Source organism: Hyperolius riggenbachi, chromosome 6 (genome assembly GCF_040937935.1).
Source record: "Hyperolius riggenbachi isolate aHypRig1 chromosome 6, aHypRig1.pri, whole genome shotgun sequence".
In the NCBI taxonomy this organism is placed as follows: Eukaryota; Metazoa; Chordata; class Amphibia; order Anura; family Hyperoliidae; genus Hyperolius; species Hyperolius riggenbachi.
This window is the reverse complement of record NC_090651.1, coordinates 356,925,560-356,940,643: the sequence shown is the minus strand read 5'-3', so window position 1 is coordinate 356,940,643 and position 15,084 is coordinate 356,925,560. Positions and strand designations below refer to the sequence as shown.

General features: G+C 50.4%; 1 protein-coding gene across 1 annotated transcript in view; it reads left to right on the top strand.

The window, feature by feature from the left end:
• Positions 1 to 14,523, top strand: part of LOC137521880 (aflatoxin B1 aldehyde reductase member 2-like) — a 54,422-nt gene extending 39,899 nt beyond the window's left edge. The window contains exons 2-6 of the mRNA XM_068241740.1: positions 1,963 to 2,067; positions 3,412 to 3,508; positions 8,441 to 8,540; positions 11,553 to 11,685; positions 13,259 to 14,523. Of these exons, the coding sequence (XP_068097841.1) occupies positions 1,963 to 2,067; positions 3,412 to 3,508; positions 8,441 to 8,540; positions 11,553 to 11,685; positions 13,259 to 13,420 (597 nt within the window). The 3' untranslated portion in view covers positions 13,421 to 14,523. The remainder of the gene's footprint in view (positions 1 to 1,962; positions 2,068 to 3,411; positions 3,509 to 8,440; positions 8,541 to 11,552; positions 11,686 to 13,258) is intronic.
• Positions 14,524 to 15,084: the final 561 nt, after the last annotated feature.

Below are 15,084 nucleotides of genomic sequence, written 5' to 3'. Positions count from 1 at the left end.
TTTTTTCTAACATTGCATCATTCTCTAATATGTGCAGATTACACGACGCTCTGCATTCAAAATGATTCTTTCAGAGCAGTCTGTGAACTAATGACCTCTCCTCTGGCAGATAAAAAGAAAACTGTTCACTTACAGTTGAGATAATAAAAGTCAGAAGACAGCCCTCTCCACGACTTTGAAAGTCGTAGAGATTAATGGCTTTTTTGCATACAGATAGCAACTGGAGTTTCTTAACTCTTCCTGTACTGGAAACAATTACACTGATGTATCTGATCTTAATGTTTTATTTCTTAGCTGTGCTACACATACCAATCATAATATCATAATTTTTTTTTTCGCTTCAGTGTCTCTTTAACATTGAGGCTGAATCGTCTCAGAAATCAGCAAAAATGCTGCAGGACCCGCGGTTGCGTTTGGGAAAAAATCACATTGCTCTGGTGTGCTCCATCCCATTCAAATACATTAGCCAAGCGCTTTTCAAAGCACTGGCAACTTTAAAAGAGCTCAGAAGCGCTCTCGGTGTGCACCAGCCCTTACTCTGGGGTACACAGGCAATCTTCACTTACTCACCTATGTGATCTCCATGTCCCGTCATCTGTGCCCATAAATAGGTGGGAGGGTGGTGGGTTGGGAGAAGGATGGAATGTCTTATTTGACGTTGTTGTTCTTGATTATGATCAATGTTGTATTATTTCAATGTTATTTTATAAAACATCATTATTTATACCTTTATTTATACACTCAAAGGTTTTTCCCTGATGTGGCAAACCAATCGATCACTCTATGATCAGATTTTGATTAAATTGTTTTCCACACCGCTATTCAATTTTAGCAGGCAATCTATTGAAAATCAATCAAACCGTAGTGTTGCGCTGATGGATGCAGTGCAGTGCTATGACCCATGGACTGACCACCTGCCCCACCGCCAATCAACAGAAAGTTTCCGTCTTGTCTGATCGATAATTCTGATTGTTTTTCGTATTATCTATCAAAATTTGATTGACATGTTGGGCTAATAGATTTCTGGCAGATTCGGAACTGTAGTGAAAATAATGTAATGAATAAAAGTGCCTATTTTTTTACAATGTTCATTTATAAATGATTCTGTTTGGGCCTTTCTTCACTTGTCGGTTTTTCTGTGCGTCAGTTTTTTTCATGAGTTGCCTGACAGTTTTGCATTGCTGTCGGTTGTTTTTCTGCTTATAAAAAATGCATTCAAGTTTGAACTAGCCCATTGATTAACATTGGTTTCAGTTTTCCTGTGTAGAAAATGCACAGAAAAACTGATGAGTGGAGACAGGCCCTAAGGGTTTATTTCATTTTAAACAATACCAGTTGCCTGGCAGTCCTGCTGATCTCTTTGCCTTCAGCAAACAAGCATGCAGCAAATCGAGTCACACTTCAGTCAGAGCACTTGATCTGCATGCTTGTTCAGGATCTATGGCTAAAAGTATTAGAGGCAGAGGATCAGCAGGACAGCCAGGCAATCTGCATTGTTTAAAAAGGAAATAAATATGACAGCCTCCATATCACACTCACTTCAGGTTCCCTTTAAGGATACCAGAGCCGAAACTATTAGGAGAATCGGGGAGTGCAGGCATGTATGGGAACCTGTCCTGATGGCCACCGCTCTCCCCGTTCTCCTCTCCCCCCCCCCCCCCTTCTTCTTACCTAAAGGCAGCCTCTTTCGGTCGCCGGAGTCTGGTCTTACTGCGCAGGTGCAAGCCTGGCTTGCACGCGTCCCTCAGTGCGCAACCGCAGCCAGGAGCGCTCTGTGCATGTTGTAATCGTGATATAGGTAAGGAGGGGTGCAGAGGAGAAAGGGGTGCGGTGGCCATCAGGACAGGTCCCCCTACATGCCTGCTCCACCCCATTTCCCCTAATAGTTTCATCCCTGGTATCCTTTAGGGAGTAAACCTGCTAATGTTTGACTTTCTACTAACCAGCTGTTTTGTCTTCCAGGGCAAGTTCAAAGAGTTGGGTCTCTCTAACTTCGCTTCCTGGGAGGTGATGGAGGTCTACTGCATCTGCAAACAGAATAACTGGGTGTTGCCCACTGTCTACCAGGTACCCCTGCATGCTAACCTGTGTGCTGCCCACTGTGTACCAGGTACCCTCATGCTAGCCTGTGTGCTGCCCACTATACCAGGTACCCCCCCATGCTAACCTGTATGCTGTCCACTATGTACCAGGTACCCCCCCATGCTAACCTGTGTGCAGCCTACTGTGTACCAGGTACCCCCATGCTAGCCTGTGTGCTGCCCACTACACCAGGTACCCCCCATGCTAACCTGTATGCTGTCCACTATGTACCAGGTACCCCCCCATGCTAACCTGTGTGCAGCCTACTGTGTACCAGGTACCCCCCATGCTAACCTGTGTGCTGCCCACTGTGTACCAGGTACCCCCCCCCCCATGCTAACCTGTGTGCTGCCCACTGTGTACCAGGTACCCTACCCCCCCATGCTAACCAGTGTGCTGCCCACTGTATACCAGGTACCCCCCATGCTAACCTGTGTGCTGCCCACTGTGTACCAGGTACCCCCATGCTAGCCTGTGTGCTGCCCACTATACCAGGTACCCCCCCATGCTAACCTGTATGCAGTCCACTATGTACCAGGTACCCCCCCATGCTAACCTGTGTGCTGCCCACTGTGTACCAGGTACCCCCCCCCCCCCCCATGATAACCTGTGTGCAGCCTACTGTGTACCAGGTACCCCACCCCCCCATGCTAACCAGTGTGCTGCCCACTGTATACCAGGTACCCCCCATGCTAACCTGTGTGCTGCCCACTGTGTACCAGGTACCCCCCATGCTAACTTGTGTGCTGTGCTGCCCACTGTGTACCAGGTACCCCCTTCCATTCTGCCCACTGAGTACCAAGTATCCCTCCTCCATGCTGCCCATTAAAGGAGATCTGTAGTGAGAGGTATATGGAGGCTGCCATATTTATTTCCTTTTAAGCAATACCAGTTGCCTGGCTGACCTGCTGATCTATTTGGCTGAAGTAGTGGCTGAATCACACCAGAAACAAGCATGCAGCTAATCTTGTCATACCTGTCAAAATTGTCAGAAAAACCTGATCTGCTGCATGCTTGTTCAGGGGCTATGGCTGAAGGTATTAGAGGCAGAGGATCAGCAGGATAGACAGGCAACTGGTATTGCTTAAATGGAAATAAATATGGCAGCCTCCATACACCTCTCTCTACAGTTCTCCTTTAAGTACCTCCCCCCCCCCCCCCCCCTTCCTCATTTGATGTATGGCCACTTCAGTTCCTCAAACAGTATCAGAAAATCCTGATATCTTTGTCTGACCAGCCAGGTCTCTGATGCTTCCTGTCAGGTGACACGTCATGTGATCCTTGGTGGTGGCCTTTGTGTGTCACTAATGGTAATTGTTGTGTTCCCAGGGCATGTACAACGCCACCACGCGACAGGTAGAGACAGAGCTGCTCCCCTGCCTGCGACAGCTCGGGATCCGCTTCTACGCATACAACCCGCTGGCAGGTGAGCGGATCACTGGAGAACCGTGTATTGTCCAGAGACACCAACACTGCTGAGGCTTCTATACATGATAGACTATTATCAGAGGGAAGTGTATCTCAGTGATTGTGTCATCCTGCAGAATGCTGGCAGGCAGTGACAGTTCATGTATGCTGGTCTCAGTCAAGCTGCATGTACTGTGCTGTGGTAAGGAGAGGAGAGGCTGCATGTACTGTCCTATGGAGAGGGGAGGAGATGCAGGAGGCTGCATGTACTGTACTATGGAGAGGGGAGGAGAGGCAGGAGGCAGCATGTGTTGTTCTATGGAGAGGGGAGGAGAGGCAGGAGGCTGCATGTACTGCCCTATGGAGAAGGGAGGGTGAGGCAGGAGGCTGCATGTACTATCCTATGGAGAAGGGAGGGTGAGGCAGGAGGCTGCATGTACTATCCTACGGAGAGGGGAGGAGATGCAGGAGGCTGCATGTACTGTCCTATGGAGAGGGGAGGAGATGCAGGAGGCTGCATGTACTGTCCTATGGAGAGGGGAGGAGAGGCAGGGGGCTGCACGTACTGTGCTATGGAGAGGGGAGGAGAAGAGAGGGGTGGCAGGAGGCTGCATGTGTTGTCGTATGGAAAGGGAAGGAGAGGCAGGAGGCTGCATGTGTTGCCCTATGGAGAGGGGAGAGGAGGCAGGAGGCTGCATGTACTGTTCTGTGGAGAGGGGAGGAGAAGCAGCAGGCTGCATGTACTGTCCTATGGAGAGGGGAGGAGATGCAGGAGGCTGCATGTACTGTCCCATGGAGAGGGGAGGAGAGGCAGGGGGCTGCATGTACTGTCCTATGGAGAGGGGAGGAGAGGCAGGAGGCTGCATGTACTAAGCTATGGAGAGGGGAGGCAGGAGGCTGCATGTACTATCCCATGGAGAGGGGAGGAGATGCAGGAGGCTGCATGTACTGTCCTATGGAGAGGGGAGGAGATGCAGGAGGCTGCATGTACTGTCCCATGGAGAGGGGAGGAGAGGCAGTAGTCTGCATGTACTGTCCTATGGAGAGGGGAGGGGAGGCAGGAGGCTGCATGTACTAAGCTATGGAGAGGGGAGGAGAGGAGAGACCGGAGGCTGCATGTACTGTGCAATGGAGTCAAAAGTGGTAGGGGTGATGCAGCACCCTATGGGAAAAGACACAGGAGACAAAACGGGAGCCCAGTAGTGCAATATGTTTATAACACCAATATAATGAGAGGAATAAAGGCACTACTCACAAAGGAGGGTTGCTGGGGGCAACCAACCACAGGAAGCAGGTGGAGACAATAAACCCGACTCCACTCGGGGTGGTCCTGGCCAGGACCAGATGAACGGTCGCCCTCTTAGTGGAAAAAAGGATGAGACCACCACTGTGGGAACCCACTGGTGGCGTATCACCACTGGAGAGGCAGGATGCTGCGGGTCCATCTGAAAATGGCGCAGGGAGAAAAATGACGCACCGTTCTGCCGATAAATGTATCATAAAACGATATTAACCGTTTTAATGTAAATACATTAAAACGGTAAATAGCGGTTTATGATACATTTATTGCAGAGCGGTGCGCCATGAAAAATCACACAAGGGCTGCTAGTATAGGCAGCGGGGGTCGGGGCAGAGAGAGGCAGCGGGGGTCTGGGCAGAGAGAGGCAGCGGGGGTCAGGGCAGAGAGAGAGAGGCAGCGGGGTTGGGGCAGAGAGAGGCAGCGGGGGTCAGGGCAGAGAGAGAGAGAGGCAGCGAGGGTCAGGGCAGAGAGAGAGAGGCAGCGAGGGTCAGGGCAGAGAGAGAGAGGCAGCGAGGGTCTGGGCAGAGAGAGGCAGCAGGGTCTGGGCAGAGAGAGGCAGCGGGGTCGGGGCTGAGAGAGGCAGGGGGGGTCAGGGCTAAGAGAGAGGCAGCGGGGGTCTGGGCTAAGAGAGAGGCAGCGGGGGTCTGGGCTAAGAGAGAGGCAGCGGGGTCGGGGCTGAGAGAGGCAGCGGGGGTCTGGGCAGAGAGAGGCAGCGGGGGTCTGGGCAGAGAGAGGCAGCGGGGGTCTGGGCTGAGAGAGGCAGCGGGGGTCTGGGCTAAGAGAGAGGCAGCGGGGTCGGGGCTGAGAGAGGCAGCGGGGGTCTGGGCTGAGAGAGGCAGCGGGGGTCGGCTTAGGTCGCGGCAGAGAGAGGCAGCTGGGCACTGGAGGGCAGAGGCATCAGGGGTGGATGTGTGCACTGCAGAGACATACATTACCTTGTCCTGGGCAGCCGATCGCTCCTTCCCTCCGCTCCTGCACTTCTTCCATTTGTTTGCTGTAGTCCTGCAGCCGGCCAATCACCATATAGCTTCAGTCTCCGCATGGTGATTGGCCGGCTGCAGGACTACAGCAAACAAACGGAAGAAGTGCAGGAGCGGAGGGAAGGAGCGATCGGCTGCCCAGGACAAGGTAATGTATGTCTCTGCAGTGCACACATCCACCCCTGATGCCTCTGCCCTCCAGTGCCCAGCTGCCTCTCTCTGCCGCGACCTAAGCCGACCCCCGCTGCCTCTCTCTGCCCAGACCCCCGCTGCCTCTCTCAGCCCAGACCCCCGCTGCCTCTCTCAGCCCAGACCCCCGCTGCCTCTCTCAGCCCAGACCCCCGCTGCCTCTCTCTGCCCAGACCCCCGCTGCCTCTCTCAGCCCCGAGCCCCGCTGCCTCTCTCAGCCCCGAGCCCCGCTGCCTCTCTCAGCCCCGAGCCCCGCTGCCTCTCTCCTCCCTCTGCAATTGTGAACACTTATAACGCTATTTAGCGTTATAAATGTAAGGTCCACTGCCTGCGCCATTTTTTAACACTTATAACGCTAAATAGCGTTATATAATGTAAGTGTATGAGGCGCCCTTTTCATTCCCCTGGCGCTGTGCGCCATTTTTAATTGTCACGGGATGCTGCATGTACTGTCCTATGGAGAGAAGAGGAGAGGTAGGAGGCTGCATGTACTGTCCTATGAAGAGAGGAGGAGAGGCAGGAGGCTGCATGTACTGTCCTATGGAGAGGGGAGGAGAGGCAGGATGCTGCATGTACTTTCCTATGGAGAGAGGAGAAGAGGTAGGAGGCTGCATGTACTGTCCTATGGAGAGAGGAGGAGAGGCAGGAGGCTGCATGTACTGTGCGATGGGGAGGAGAGGCAGGGAGCATGTACTGGCCTATGTAGAGGGAAGGAGAGGCTGCATGTACTGCGCTATGGAGAGGGGAGGAGAGGCTGCATGTAACGCGCTAGGGAGAGGGGAGGAGAGGCCGGAGGCTGCGTGTACGGTGCTATGGAGAGGGGAGGAGATGCTGCATGTACTGCCCTATGGAGAGGAGAGGAGAGGGGAGGAGAGGCAGGGAGCATGTACTATCCTATGGAGAGGGGAGGCAGGAGGCTGCATGTACTGTCCTATGGAGAGGGGAGGAGAGGCAGGATGCTGCATGTACTTTCCTATGGAGAGAGGAGAAGAGGTAGGAGGCTGCATGTACTGTCCTATGGAGAGAGGAGGAGAGGCAGGAGGCTGCATGTACTGTGCGATGGGGAGGAGAGGCAGGGAGCATGTACTGTCCTATGGAGAGGGGAGGAGAGGCTGCATGTACTGCGCTATGGAGAGGGGAGGAGAGGCTGCATGTAATGCGCTAGGGAGAGGGGAGGAGAGGCCGGAGGCTGCATGTACAGTGCTATGGAGAGGGGAGGAGATGCTGCATGTACTGCCCTATGGAGAGGGGAGGGGAGGAGAGGCAGGGAGCATGTACTATCCTATGGAGAGGGGAGGCAGGAGGCTGCATGTACTGAACTATGGAGAGGGGAGGAGAGGCAGGATGCTGCATGTACTGTCCTATGGAGAGAGGAGGAGAGGTAGGAGGCTGCATGTACTGTCCTATGGAGAGAGGAGGAGAGGCAGGAGGCTGCATGTACTGTGCGATGGGGAGGAGAGGCAGGGAGCATGTACTGTCCTATGGAGAGGGGAGGAGAGGCTGCATGTACTGCGCTATGGAGAGGGGAGGAGAGGCTGCATGTAATGCGCTAGGGAGAGGGGAGGAGAGGCCGGAGGCTGCATGTACGGTGCTATGGAGAGGGGAGGAGATGCTGCATGTACTGCCCTATGGAGAGGAGAGGGGAGGAAAGGCAGGGAGCATGTACTATCCTATGGAGAGGGGAGGCAGGAGGCTGCATGTACTGTCCTATGGAAAGGGGAGGAGAGGCAGAAGGCTGCATGTACTGTCCTATGGAGAGGGGAGGAGAGGCCGGAGGCTGCATGTACTGTCCTATGGAGAGAGCAGGAGAGGTAGGAGGCTGCATGTACTGTCCTATGGAGAGGGGGGGGGGATGCAGGAGGCTGCATGTACTGTCCTATGTAGAGAGGAGGAGAGGCAGGAGGCTGCATGTACTGTCCTATGGAGAGGGGAGGAGAGGCAGGATGCTGCATGTACTTTCCTATGGAGAGAGGAGGAGAGGTAGGAGGCTGCATGTACTGTCCTATGGAGAGAGGAGGAGAGGCAGGAGGCTGCATGTACTGTGCGATGGGGAGGAGAGGCAGGGAGCATGTACTGTCCTATGTAGAGGGAAGGAGAGGCTGCATGTACTGCGCTATGGAGAGGGGAGGAGAGGCTGCATGTAATGCTCTAGGGAGAGGGGAGGAGAGGCCGGAGGCTGCATGTACGGTGCTATGGAGAGGGGAGGAGATGCTGCATGTACTGCCCTATGGAGAGGAGAGGGGAGGAAAGGCAGGGAGCATGTACTATCCTATGGAGAGGGGAGGCAGGAGGCTGCATGTACTGTCCTATGGAAAGGGGAGGAGAGGCAGGATGCTGCATGTACTGTCCTATGGAGAGGAGAGGAGAGCCAGGAGACTGCATGCACTGCCCTATGGAGAGGGGAGGGAGAGGCAAGCGGTCCCTTGCAAGCAGGCTTTGGGTCTGCATTGAATTTATGAACAGTCTTTCTGCTTGTTTCCAGGGGGTCTTCTGACAGGGAAATACCATTATGAGGACAAGGAGAAGGATCAGGCACCGAGCAGATTCTTTGGGAACAGCTGGGCTGAAGCCTACAGGAACAGGTGATCCGCATCTCCTCTCTGGACTCTCCCCTTGCACAACAGCTTAGAACTTTGTTTTATAGCCAGGAACAATGCTAACAGTTCTCCTCTGTCTGAGCCAATCCTCAACCTCAGAGTTACCCCAGCAAGCAGCAAAGCAGCAGTAATAGTCCCGTCATAGAGGATCTTGTCCCAGTTAAAGTGGCCCTGAACTGAAACAAAAAAAAAAGAGGAACCAGCGCCCTGCAGCTGCCCTGTGCTCGCGCTGTCACGAAGTGTTTCTCCAGTCTCCCACAGCGACCCTCTTCTGGCCAGCCGACTGGCAAGTCAACGGGCCACTGTGCATGTGCTACTCTGGCCATGTGCATCCTCGATCACTCTGTGCTTGCGCAGTAGACCTTTTTCGCACTGCGTATGCGCAGAGTGCTCCCATGCACAGGAGCGTGATCAGGTGGCGCGTGGACCCTGGCCATGCATCAAATCTAAACTACGGAGCTGTGGGGAACCAGAGGACCATTCAGTGACCCCCCCCCCCCCCCCGGGCACAGGAAGGTTCACTTTAAAGCAGACCTGAACGCAGAAATTCCTTGCTGCTCTAAAATATAAGCAACAGCATAATAACCTTTAAAGAAGAACAGTTCTTTGTTACAGCTAACATAACTCCTGCAATAAATGTGCAGTGTGTCTACTTCCTGCTTTCATGGAACCAAACAAAGGGTTAACATCCTGTGTTTAGATATCAGCTGCTATGCCAAGGACTGTCGAGATTCCAGAGCTGGCACAGCTGAGAGATCGAATTACAGCTTGTGATTAGCCACAGATGGGGAATTAGACAGGGTAAACTCTCTAAATACATACAGGGTGCATTTTTCTCTGTTTTCCTTCTGTCCTGTGCAAGAGTTCAGGTCCACGTTAAGGCTTCTTTCCCACCAGGACGTTGCGTTTAGGGGACGTTATGGTCGCATAACGTGCCCCTAACGCAATGCCTGGTGGTGTTGGAGCAGGACGCTACCAAGAGCCGCGTTAGAAGCAGCTCTTGGTGCGCCTGTGGGATGCGCTGCGGAGACCACGTGAGCGGAGCTCTCCGCATCACGTGGTCCCGCCAGCCAATCAGCGGCCGCTCCTGGATGTAAACACTGCAAGTGCAGTGACTATAAAGTAGCCATGTGCCTGGCTATGTAGCAGCCTCTCCCCGCCTCCTCTCCGCCTTCAAAATAAAAAAAGAAACACCCATACTGAGCATGTGCAAACAGTCTAACGCGGCTTAAGCCGCTAGAACGCACAGCATGCTGCAGTTCAAACGAACGTGCAGCGTTACTGTGTAACGCAACATGGGCACTGTGAACAGCCCATTGATTTTTCATTGCTGTGAGTTGGGCTGCGTTACAGGCTGCTCTAACCTGCGCCTGTATCCTCCCACTGTGAAAGCAGCCTAAAGGCAGGAGGGTGACTCTGTGTTCCTGACGAAGCTGCAGGTCACGCAAAATTCCCTGCACTTAAAGTGAACGCAAGCTGAAGCTTCAGTCAAAAGGGAAATGCCTAAGAAGAGGCAGGCCTCTGGATCCTAGTATAGAGGCTTCCCGAGTCCTCCTCGCTCCTGTCGCCGCTTCCTGGGACTCTCCAGAAGATCTGGGCAGCGTCCGTCTTTAAGTATGAGCGTGGTTGTGCTGCACCTGCGGTGTTCTCCCCAGGCTCTTTTAGCCAGGTGCTCCACCCTGCTAGTTTTGGTGAGCACCCGGCTGTTATCAGCTCACCTCCTCCTCTGCTGTAGGCATAGTTGCTCACAGACGGCCCTGCATTCTCTCATCTCGCTCCACCCGGGTACTTTTTCACGTCACCCGGCTGGAAATAATTTTTGGGGAGAACTCTGACCTGTGCGAGTGCGGCTCCTGCTTCCTGCATTTTCATGCAGGCGCAATACAGCTGTGCTTATATGTGAATAGGAGTGCTACCCCAGGGCAGGAAGTAAGTCACTGGGATTCCCGTCAGTCTGCACATGCACGCCCCGTCGCACCGCGCTCCCGTCATTCACACTTCCTGCAGCGCCCATTGACTTGCCTTGCTGCATAATCTGTGCGGTAGGCATGGATCATGTGGTAATGCGTTGCAGATTTTGCATTGGGTATTGTAGAAGAAGAATAGCAAGGCACTGGGGTTGCAAAATGAAATGCTTTTAATCCATGGTGTTAGGACACATCAGGCTCTACAGTGGGGGTGAGGGAGGCCTGACAGCTGTTTCACTTTGAAAAAAGCTTCCCCAGAGGCCAATGGATAGATTTTGCATTGGGAATGCAGCAATTTGGATACTTCCGGCGCACAGCGTTCCATCGTGTGCAGTGTGCAAGTCTCTATAGACTTGCATGGCCCATGCAGCGGGGAAGCATAACACGTGGCAACACAGCATACTAGTTTAAAAATGGGCCTCCTTGGAAAGATTGTGTATCTTTCAAAACAAACGAACACAGATTATTTTCTGAACCAATCGCCATGATGGATCAATCTACATAGACGATAATCGTTGTCTTTTACCATTGTTGGAACACTGTATTATGTAAGTGAAGTTCAGCTCAGTTTTTTTTCAAATCCATTACTTTCCATAGCTACTTCTCTCACATATATTGCTTAATTTTATCTAGTACTGATATAACCCTGATTGACCATAGTGCCCCTTTAAGGATTTTAGGCCGTCCCGTTGTTCCTCGTTTGTGTTCGGGCGACTGCGGACAAGTGGGTGTATGGACGGAGTGGGCACACTGACACTGTGCTGCTTTCAGCAGTGCATATCCATGTGCGCTACCCAGGAACATCAGGCAGCCCTGGGTAGTGTTGGTGTTTGATTTCAACATATCCATTTGTGAAAGCCAGAAAACTCCCGACTGCCGCTGTTCAGCACTGAACAAGCGGACAGGGTCAGGAGGACCTATACGGTAGTATATAGGGATTTCCTGCAGGGTATAGGCAGGGATATGAAGCTGTGATCTCACCAAACACTAACGGAGGCAGCATTGCTGTGTCTTTTGTCTTGTGGAACAGATATTGGAAGAAGTATCACTTCGAGGCCATAGACTTGGTACGGCGGTCCCTGGAGGAGATGTACAGCGATGATGTACGGCCTAGCCTGACCTCCGCCGCACTGCGCTGGATGTACCACCACTCCCAGCTGCAGGTGGGTCCCTCCAATAAGATTTCTGTTGTGCGTTTGATCGCGTGCACAAAGTTTTTGTCTATACTACAAGTGCGCTAGCATGGCTACATCATCTATTACAGCGCTATTGACAGACTTTAGTCTCCTTTCACACTATGCAGATTACGTTGCAATGCAATAATGCAGACCTCAATCCAACAAACGATGATTCCCGTAATACCTTTGATGACTAACTGTACACGGTTTACTGCAAGGTTTCGAAATGTTAACTTTCTTCTTCATGCATTCTACAGAATTACAGGTACGGTTCTCATCCAGTTCTGTATACGTTTCTCGACGAAGAAACTTCAAGGACAACTATCGATAAAAACAACTTTTTATTTTAATATTCTGTATTAGGGTTCACATTACCACTAGTGCTCTGGGCACTTTTTTATTCCCACAATTCTGTCTGCTTTAAAATCATCCTTCACTCCTCACACAGCTTACAAATACTTCTACTCTGGCTTCTCTGTGCCGTTATTGGTCGACTCGCGTCAAACGCATGTACACGGCTTTACCACAACCAGAATAAGATTCTTTTAGCTAGGTGATTACTAGACTATACACTGAGGAGTTGATGGCAACCCCCCTGTGCAGAAACACTGTCTGTCCTGCAGAGCTGACACTTTTTGTATCTGTAGACTGTAGGTGTCTGAAGGATGATTTTACAACACAGAGACAGAGCTGTGTGAAGAAAGAAATTGCTCCTACCGGTAGTACTTGTGGTAATGTGTGCCATAAAATACAGCATTAAAAAAAAATAGCTTTATTCAATAGTCATCAAAGGTATTTCTGGAATCGACGTTTGTTGATTTGATGTCTGCATTTCTGCTCCACGTCTAAGGTCCAGTGCACACTAAAAACCGCTAGCCGATCCGCAAATGCTAGCGGTTTTTGAAGCTCTTTTTCAGAGCGATTCTAGGCATGTTTAGAGAAACTTTCTAAGCATGCCTAGCGTTTTTGAGGGTTTTTGTGTAGCAGATTTTATATTTGGTTACAGGAAAGCTGTTACTGAACAGCTTCTGCAGCAAAAAATGCTTGGAATACCGCTCTGATCTAGCATTTTTCAGAGCGGTTTTCCACTTTCCTATACTTTAACATTGAGGCAGAAACGCCTCAGAAATCTACAAAATGCTGCAGTCCCCGAGTTTGCGTTTAGGGAAAAAAACAAACTGCTCTGGTGTGTACCAGCCCATTGCAATACATTAGCCAAGCGCTTTTCAGCTTGCAAGCGTTTTATAAAATGCTCTGAGCCGCTCTTGGTGTGCACCAGCCCTAACAATGGACCATATTTTCACGTTGCAATCCAAAAATTTGCATTAATGGTGCAGTGCGACAATACGGTAAGGCATAAACGCGCACATTGTCCTGTAAACACACTGCATTCCGCTTTTTTATCCCTACTGAACCCGCCACACCGCATTGCAATCAATGTGATAGCCACATAGGAATATCATTGCATCTGCATTTGATGATATTGTCTGTTGCAATGAACACAGTGTGACCCTTAGTTCTGCATTATACCATTACTAACAGTCTGTTGTTGTGTTAGGGGAGTCGGGGAGACGCCGTGATCCTGGGGATGTCCAGCATGGAGCAGCTTTCAGAGAACATGGCCGGAGCAGAGGCTGGTCCCCTCCTCCCACCCGTGGTCACAGCCTTCAACAATGCCTGGAATCTGGTCGCCCACGACTGCCCCAACTACTTCCGCTAGAACATCCCTCTGTCATTAAGGGGTGGGTCTTTGAGATGGTAATGATTTCAAGATGATGCTAATTTTATGCAGATTGGAAATGGACCAATCAAATTTGCCGGATTAGCATCTCAGTGGCCATCCCTAGATGTAATCTATCAGCCAATGATTATGGTGATCCCTCAGTGACTCTCTGCCTCAGATACCAACGTACAGCCCCAAAACACCGACACTGCCAGTATGTCTTGTCTAGCACATTTCACACTAATCAACTGTTATAAATGATGCTGGACACACACGCAGCAATCCAATGAGCAATATCACTGACGTGGACTCGTGCAGCATGAGGGCACCCCCTTAAAGGGAACCTAAAGTGTTTTTTGTTTTGCTTTTTTTTAAAAAGGTAAGTTTAACTTACCTGGGGCTTCTGCCGGCCCCCTGCAGCCGTCCTGTGCCCACACAATGCGTGCAAGCTGCATTTATTAGGATGCTATTGACCCTTTCTATGAGCTATGTGGTTAAAGTGGACCCAAATGAAAAATACAAGATTTCAGAAATAAAATCTATTTTATAAATAATAATAAATAAATGCCCTTTTTTTCAGCTGCATGATGACAAATATAAAATATTTTACATTTATTGGTGGAACCCCTCCCTTCCTTTCATATTGCCGGGACAGAATGCGGCAAACTGGTGAAGTAGATGGTGTCCGGCAAAGGAGGAATTGCTAATGGCTGCCCCCTGTATAACCCTAGTTATGGAAAGAGAAGGGTGAAAAGCATGCACTGAAATGCTCATAGGCTTGAAGGAGTGTTTATTTATCTTTGTATGTGTCAGAGAGGTGCAACTAAATATTTAGAATTTAAAAAATGTTTGGTTTGGGTCCGCTTTAAAGGTTGATGCTATATATATTGCGTCAGCAGGGTTTTCGCCACATGTGGACGAGGTAACATTACATCAGCGAGTTGCTGCGTCTTTGGCCGCTATGGGATCGAAAAAAAATTATTCTGACTGGGCAATTTTGACCCAGATTAAAATTGTGATACAATGAAGGAAAAAAGCTGTAATTGCTAAGCAAGCCACTTTATAATTTAATGTTAATAAAAATTTACTTTTAATTAGAATTTACTGCCAATTGTGATTTTTGTAGTATATACTCAAGTATAAGTCTAGAAATTTAGGTCTGATTCGCTTCATAAAAGTATAGGGGTCGACTTATACACGAGTCACTGACGACACTAATCACAGACTAATGTGTGTACTAATAGTGACATTCCCATTTTCAGCAATTTACCCTGTGGTAAGTGATACTTTGAGGAAAGGAAATGCCAAGAAAACACAGGTCTGAAAGTCCTGGCCACAACAATTACCAAGAAAGGGGCAGGGGGGAAATACTGGGCTGCATAAAAGGGAGTGAATAATTTCAGCAGTTGGGGCCCTGGAGGGAGGTATTGGCTGCACTTAAAGGACAGGTGGGGTTAATGGCTGCAATACTGTATGCAGTGCAGTGATTAACCCCAAGTGCAGCCATTAACTTTGCTGGGTAGACTTATACTTGAGTCAATAAAAAATTCCAGCTTAAGAGGATTGAATATTGGAGTCGACTTATACGCGAGGTCGACTTGTATTCGAGTATATACGGTACTACTACTAGTAATTATTTTCTGGCATGCTTGTCTGTAGTG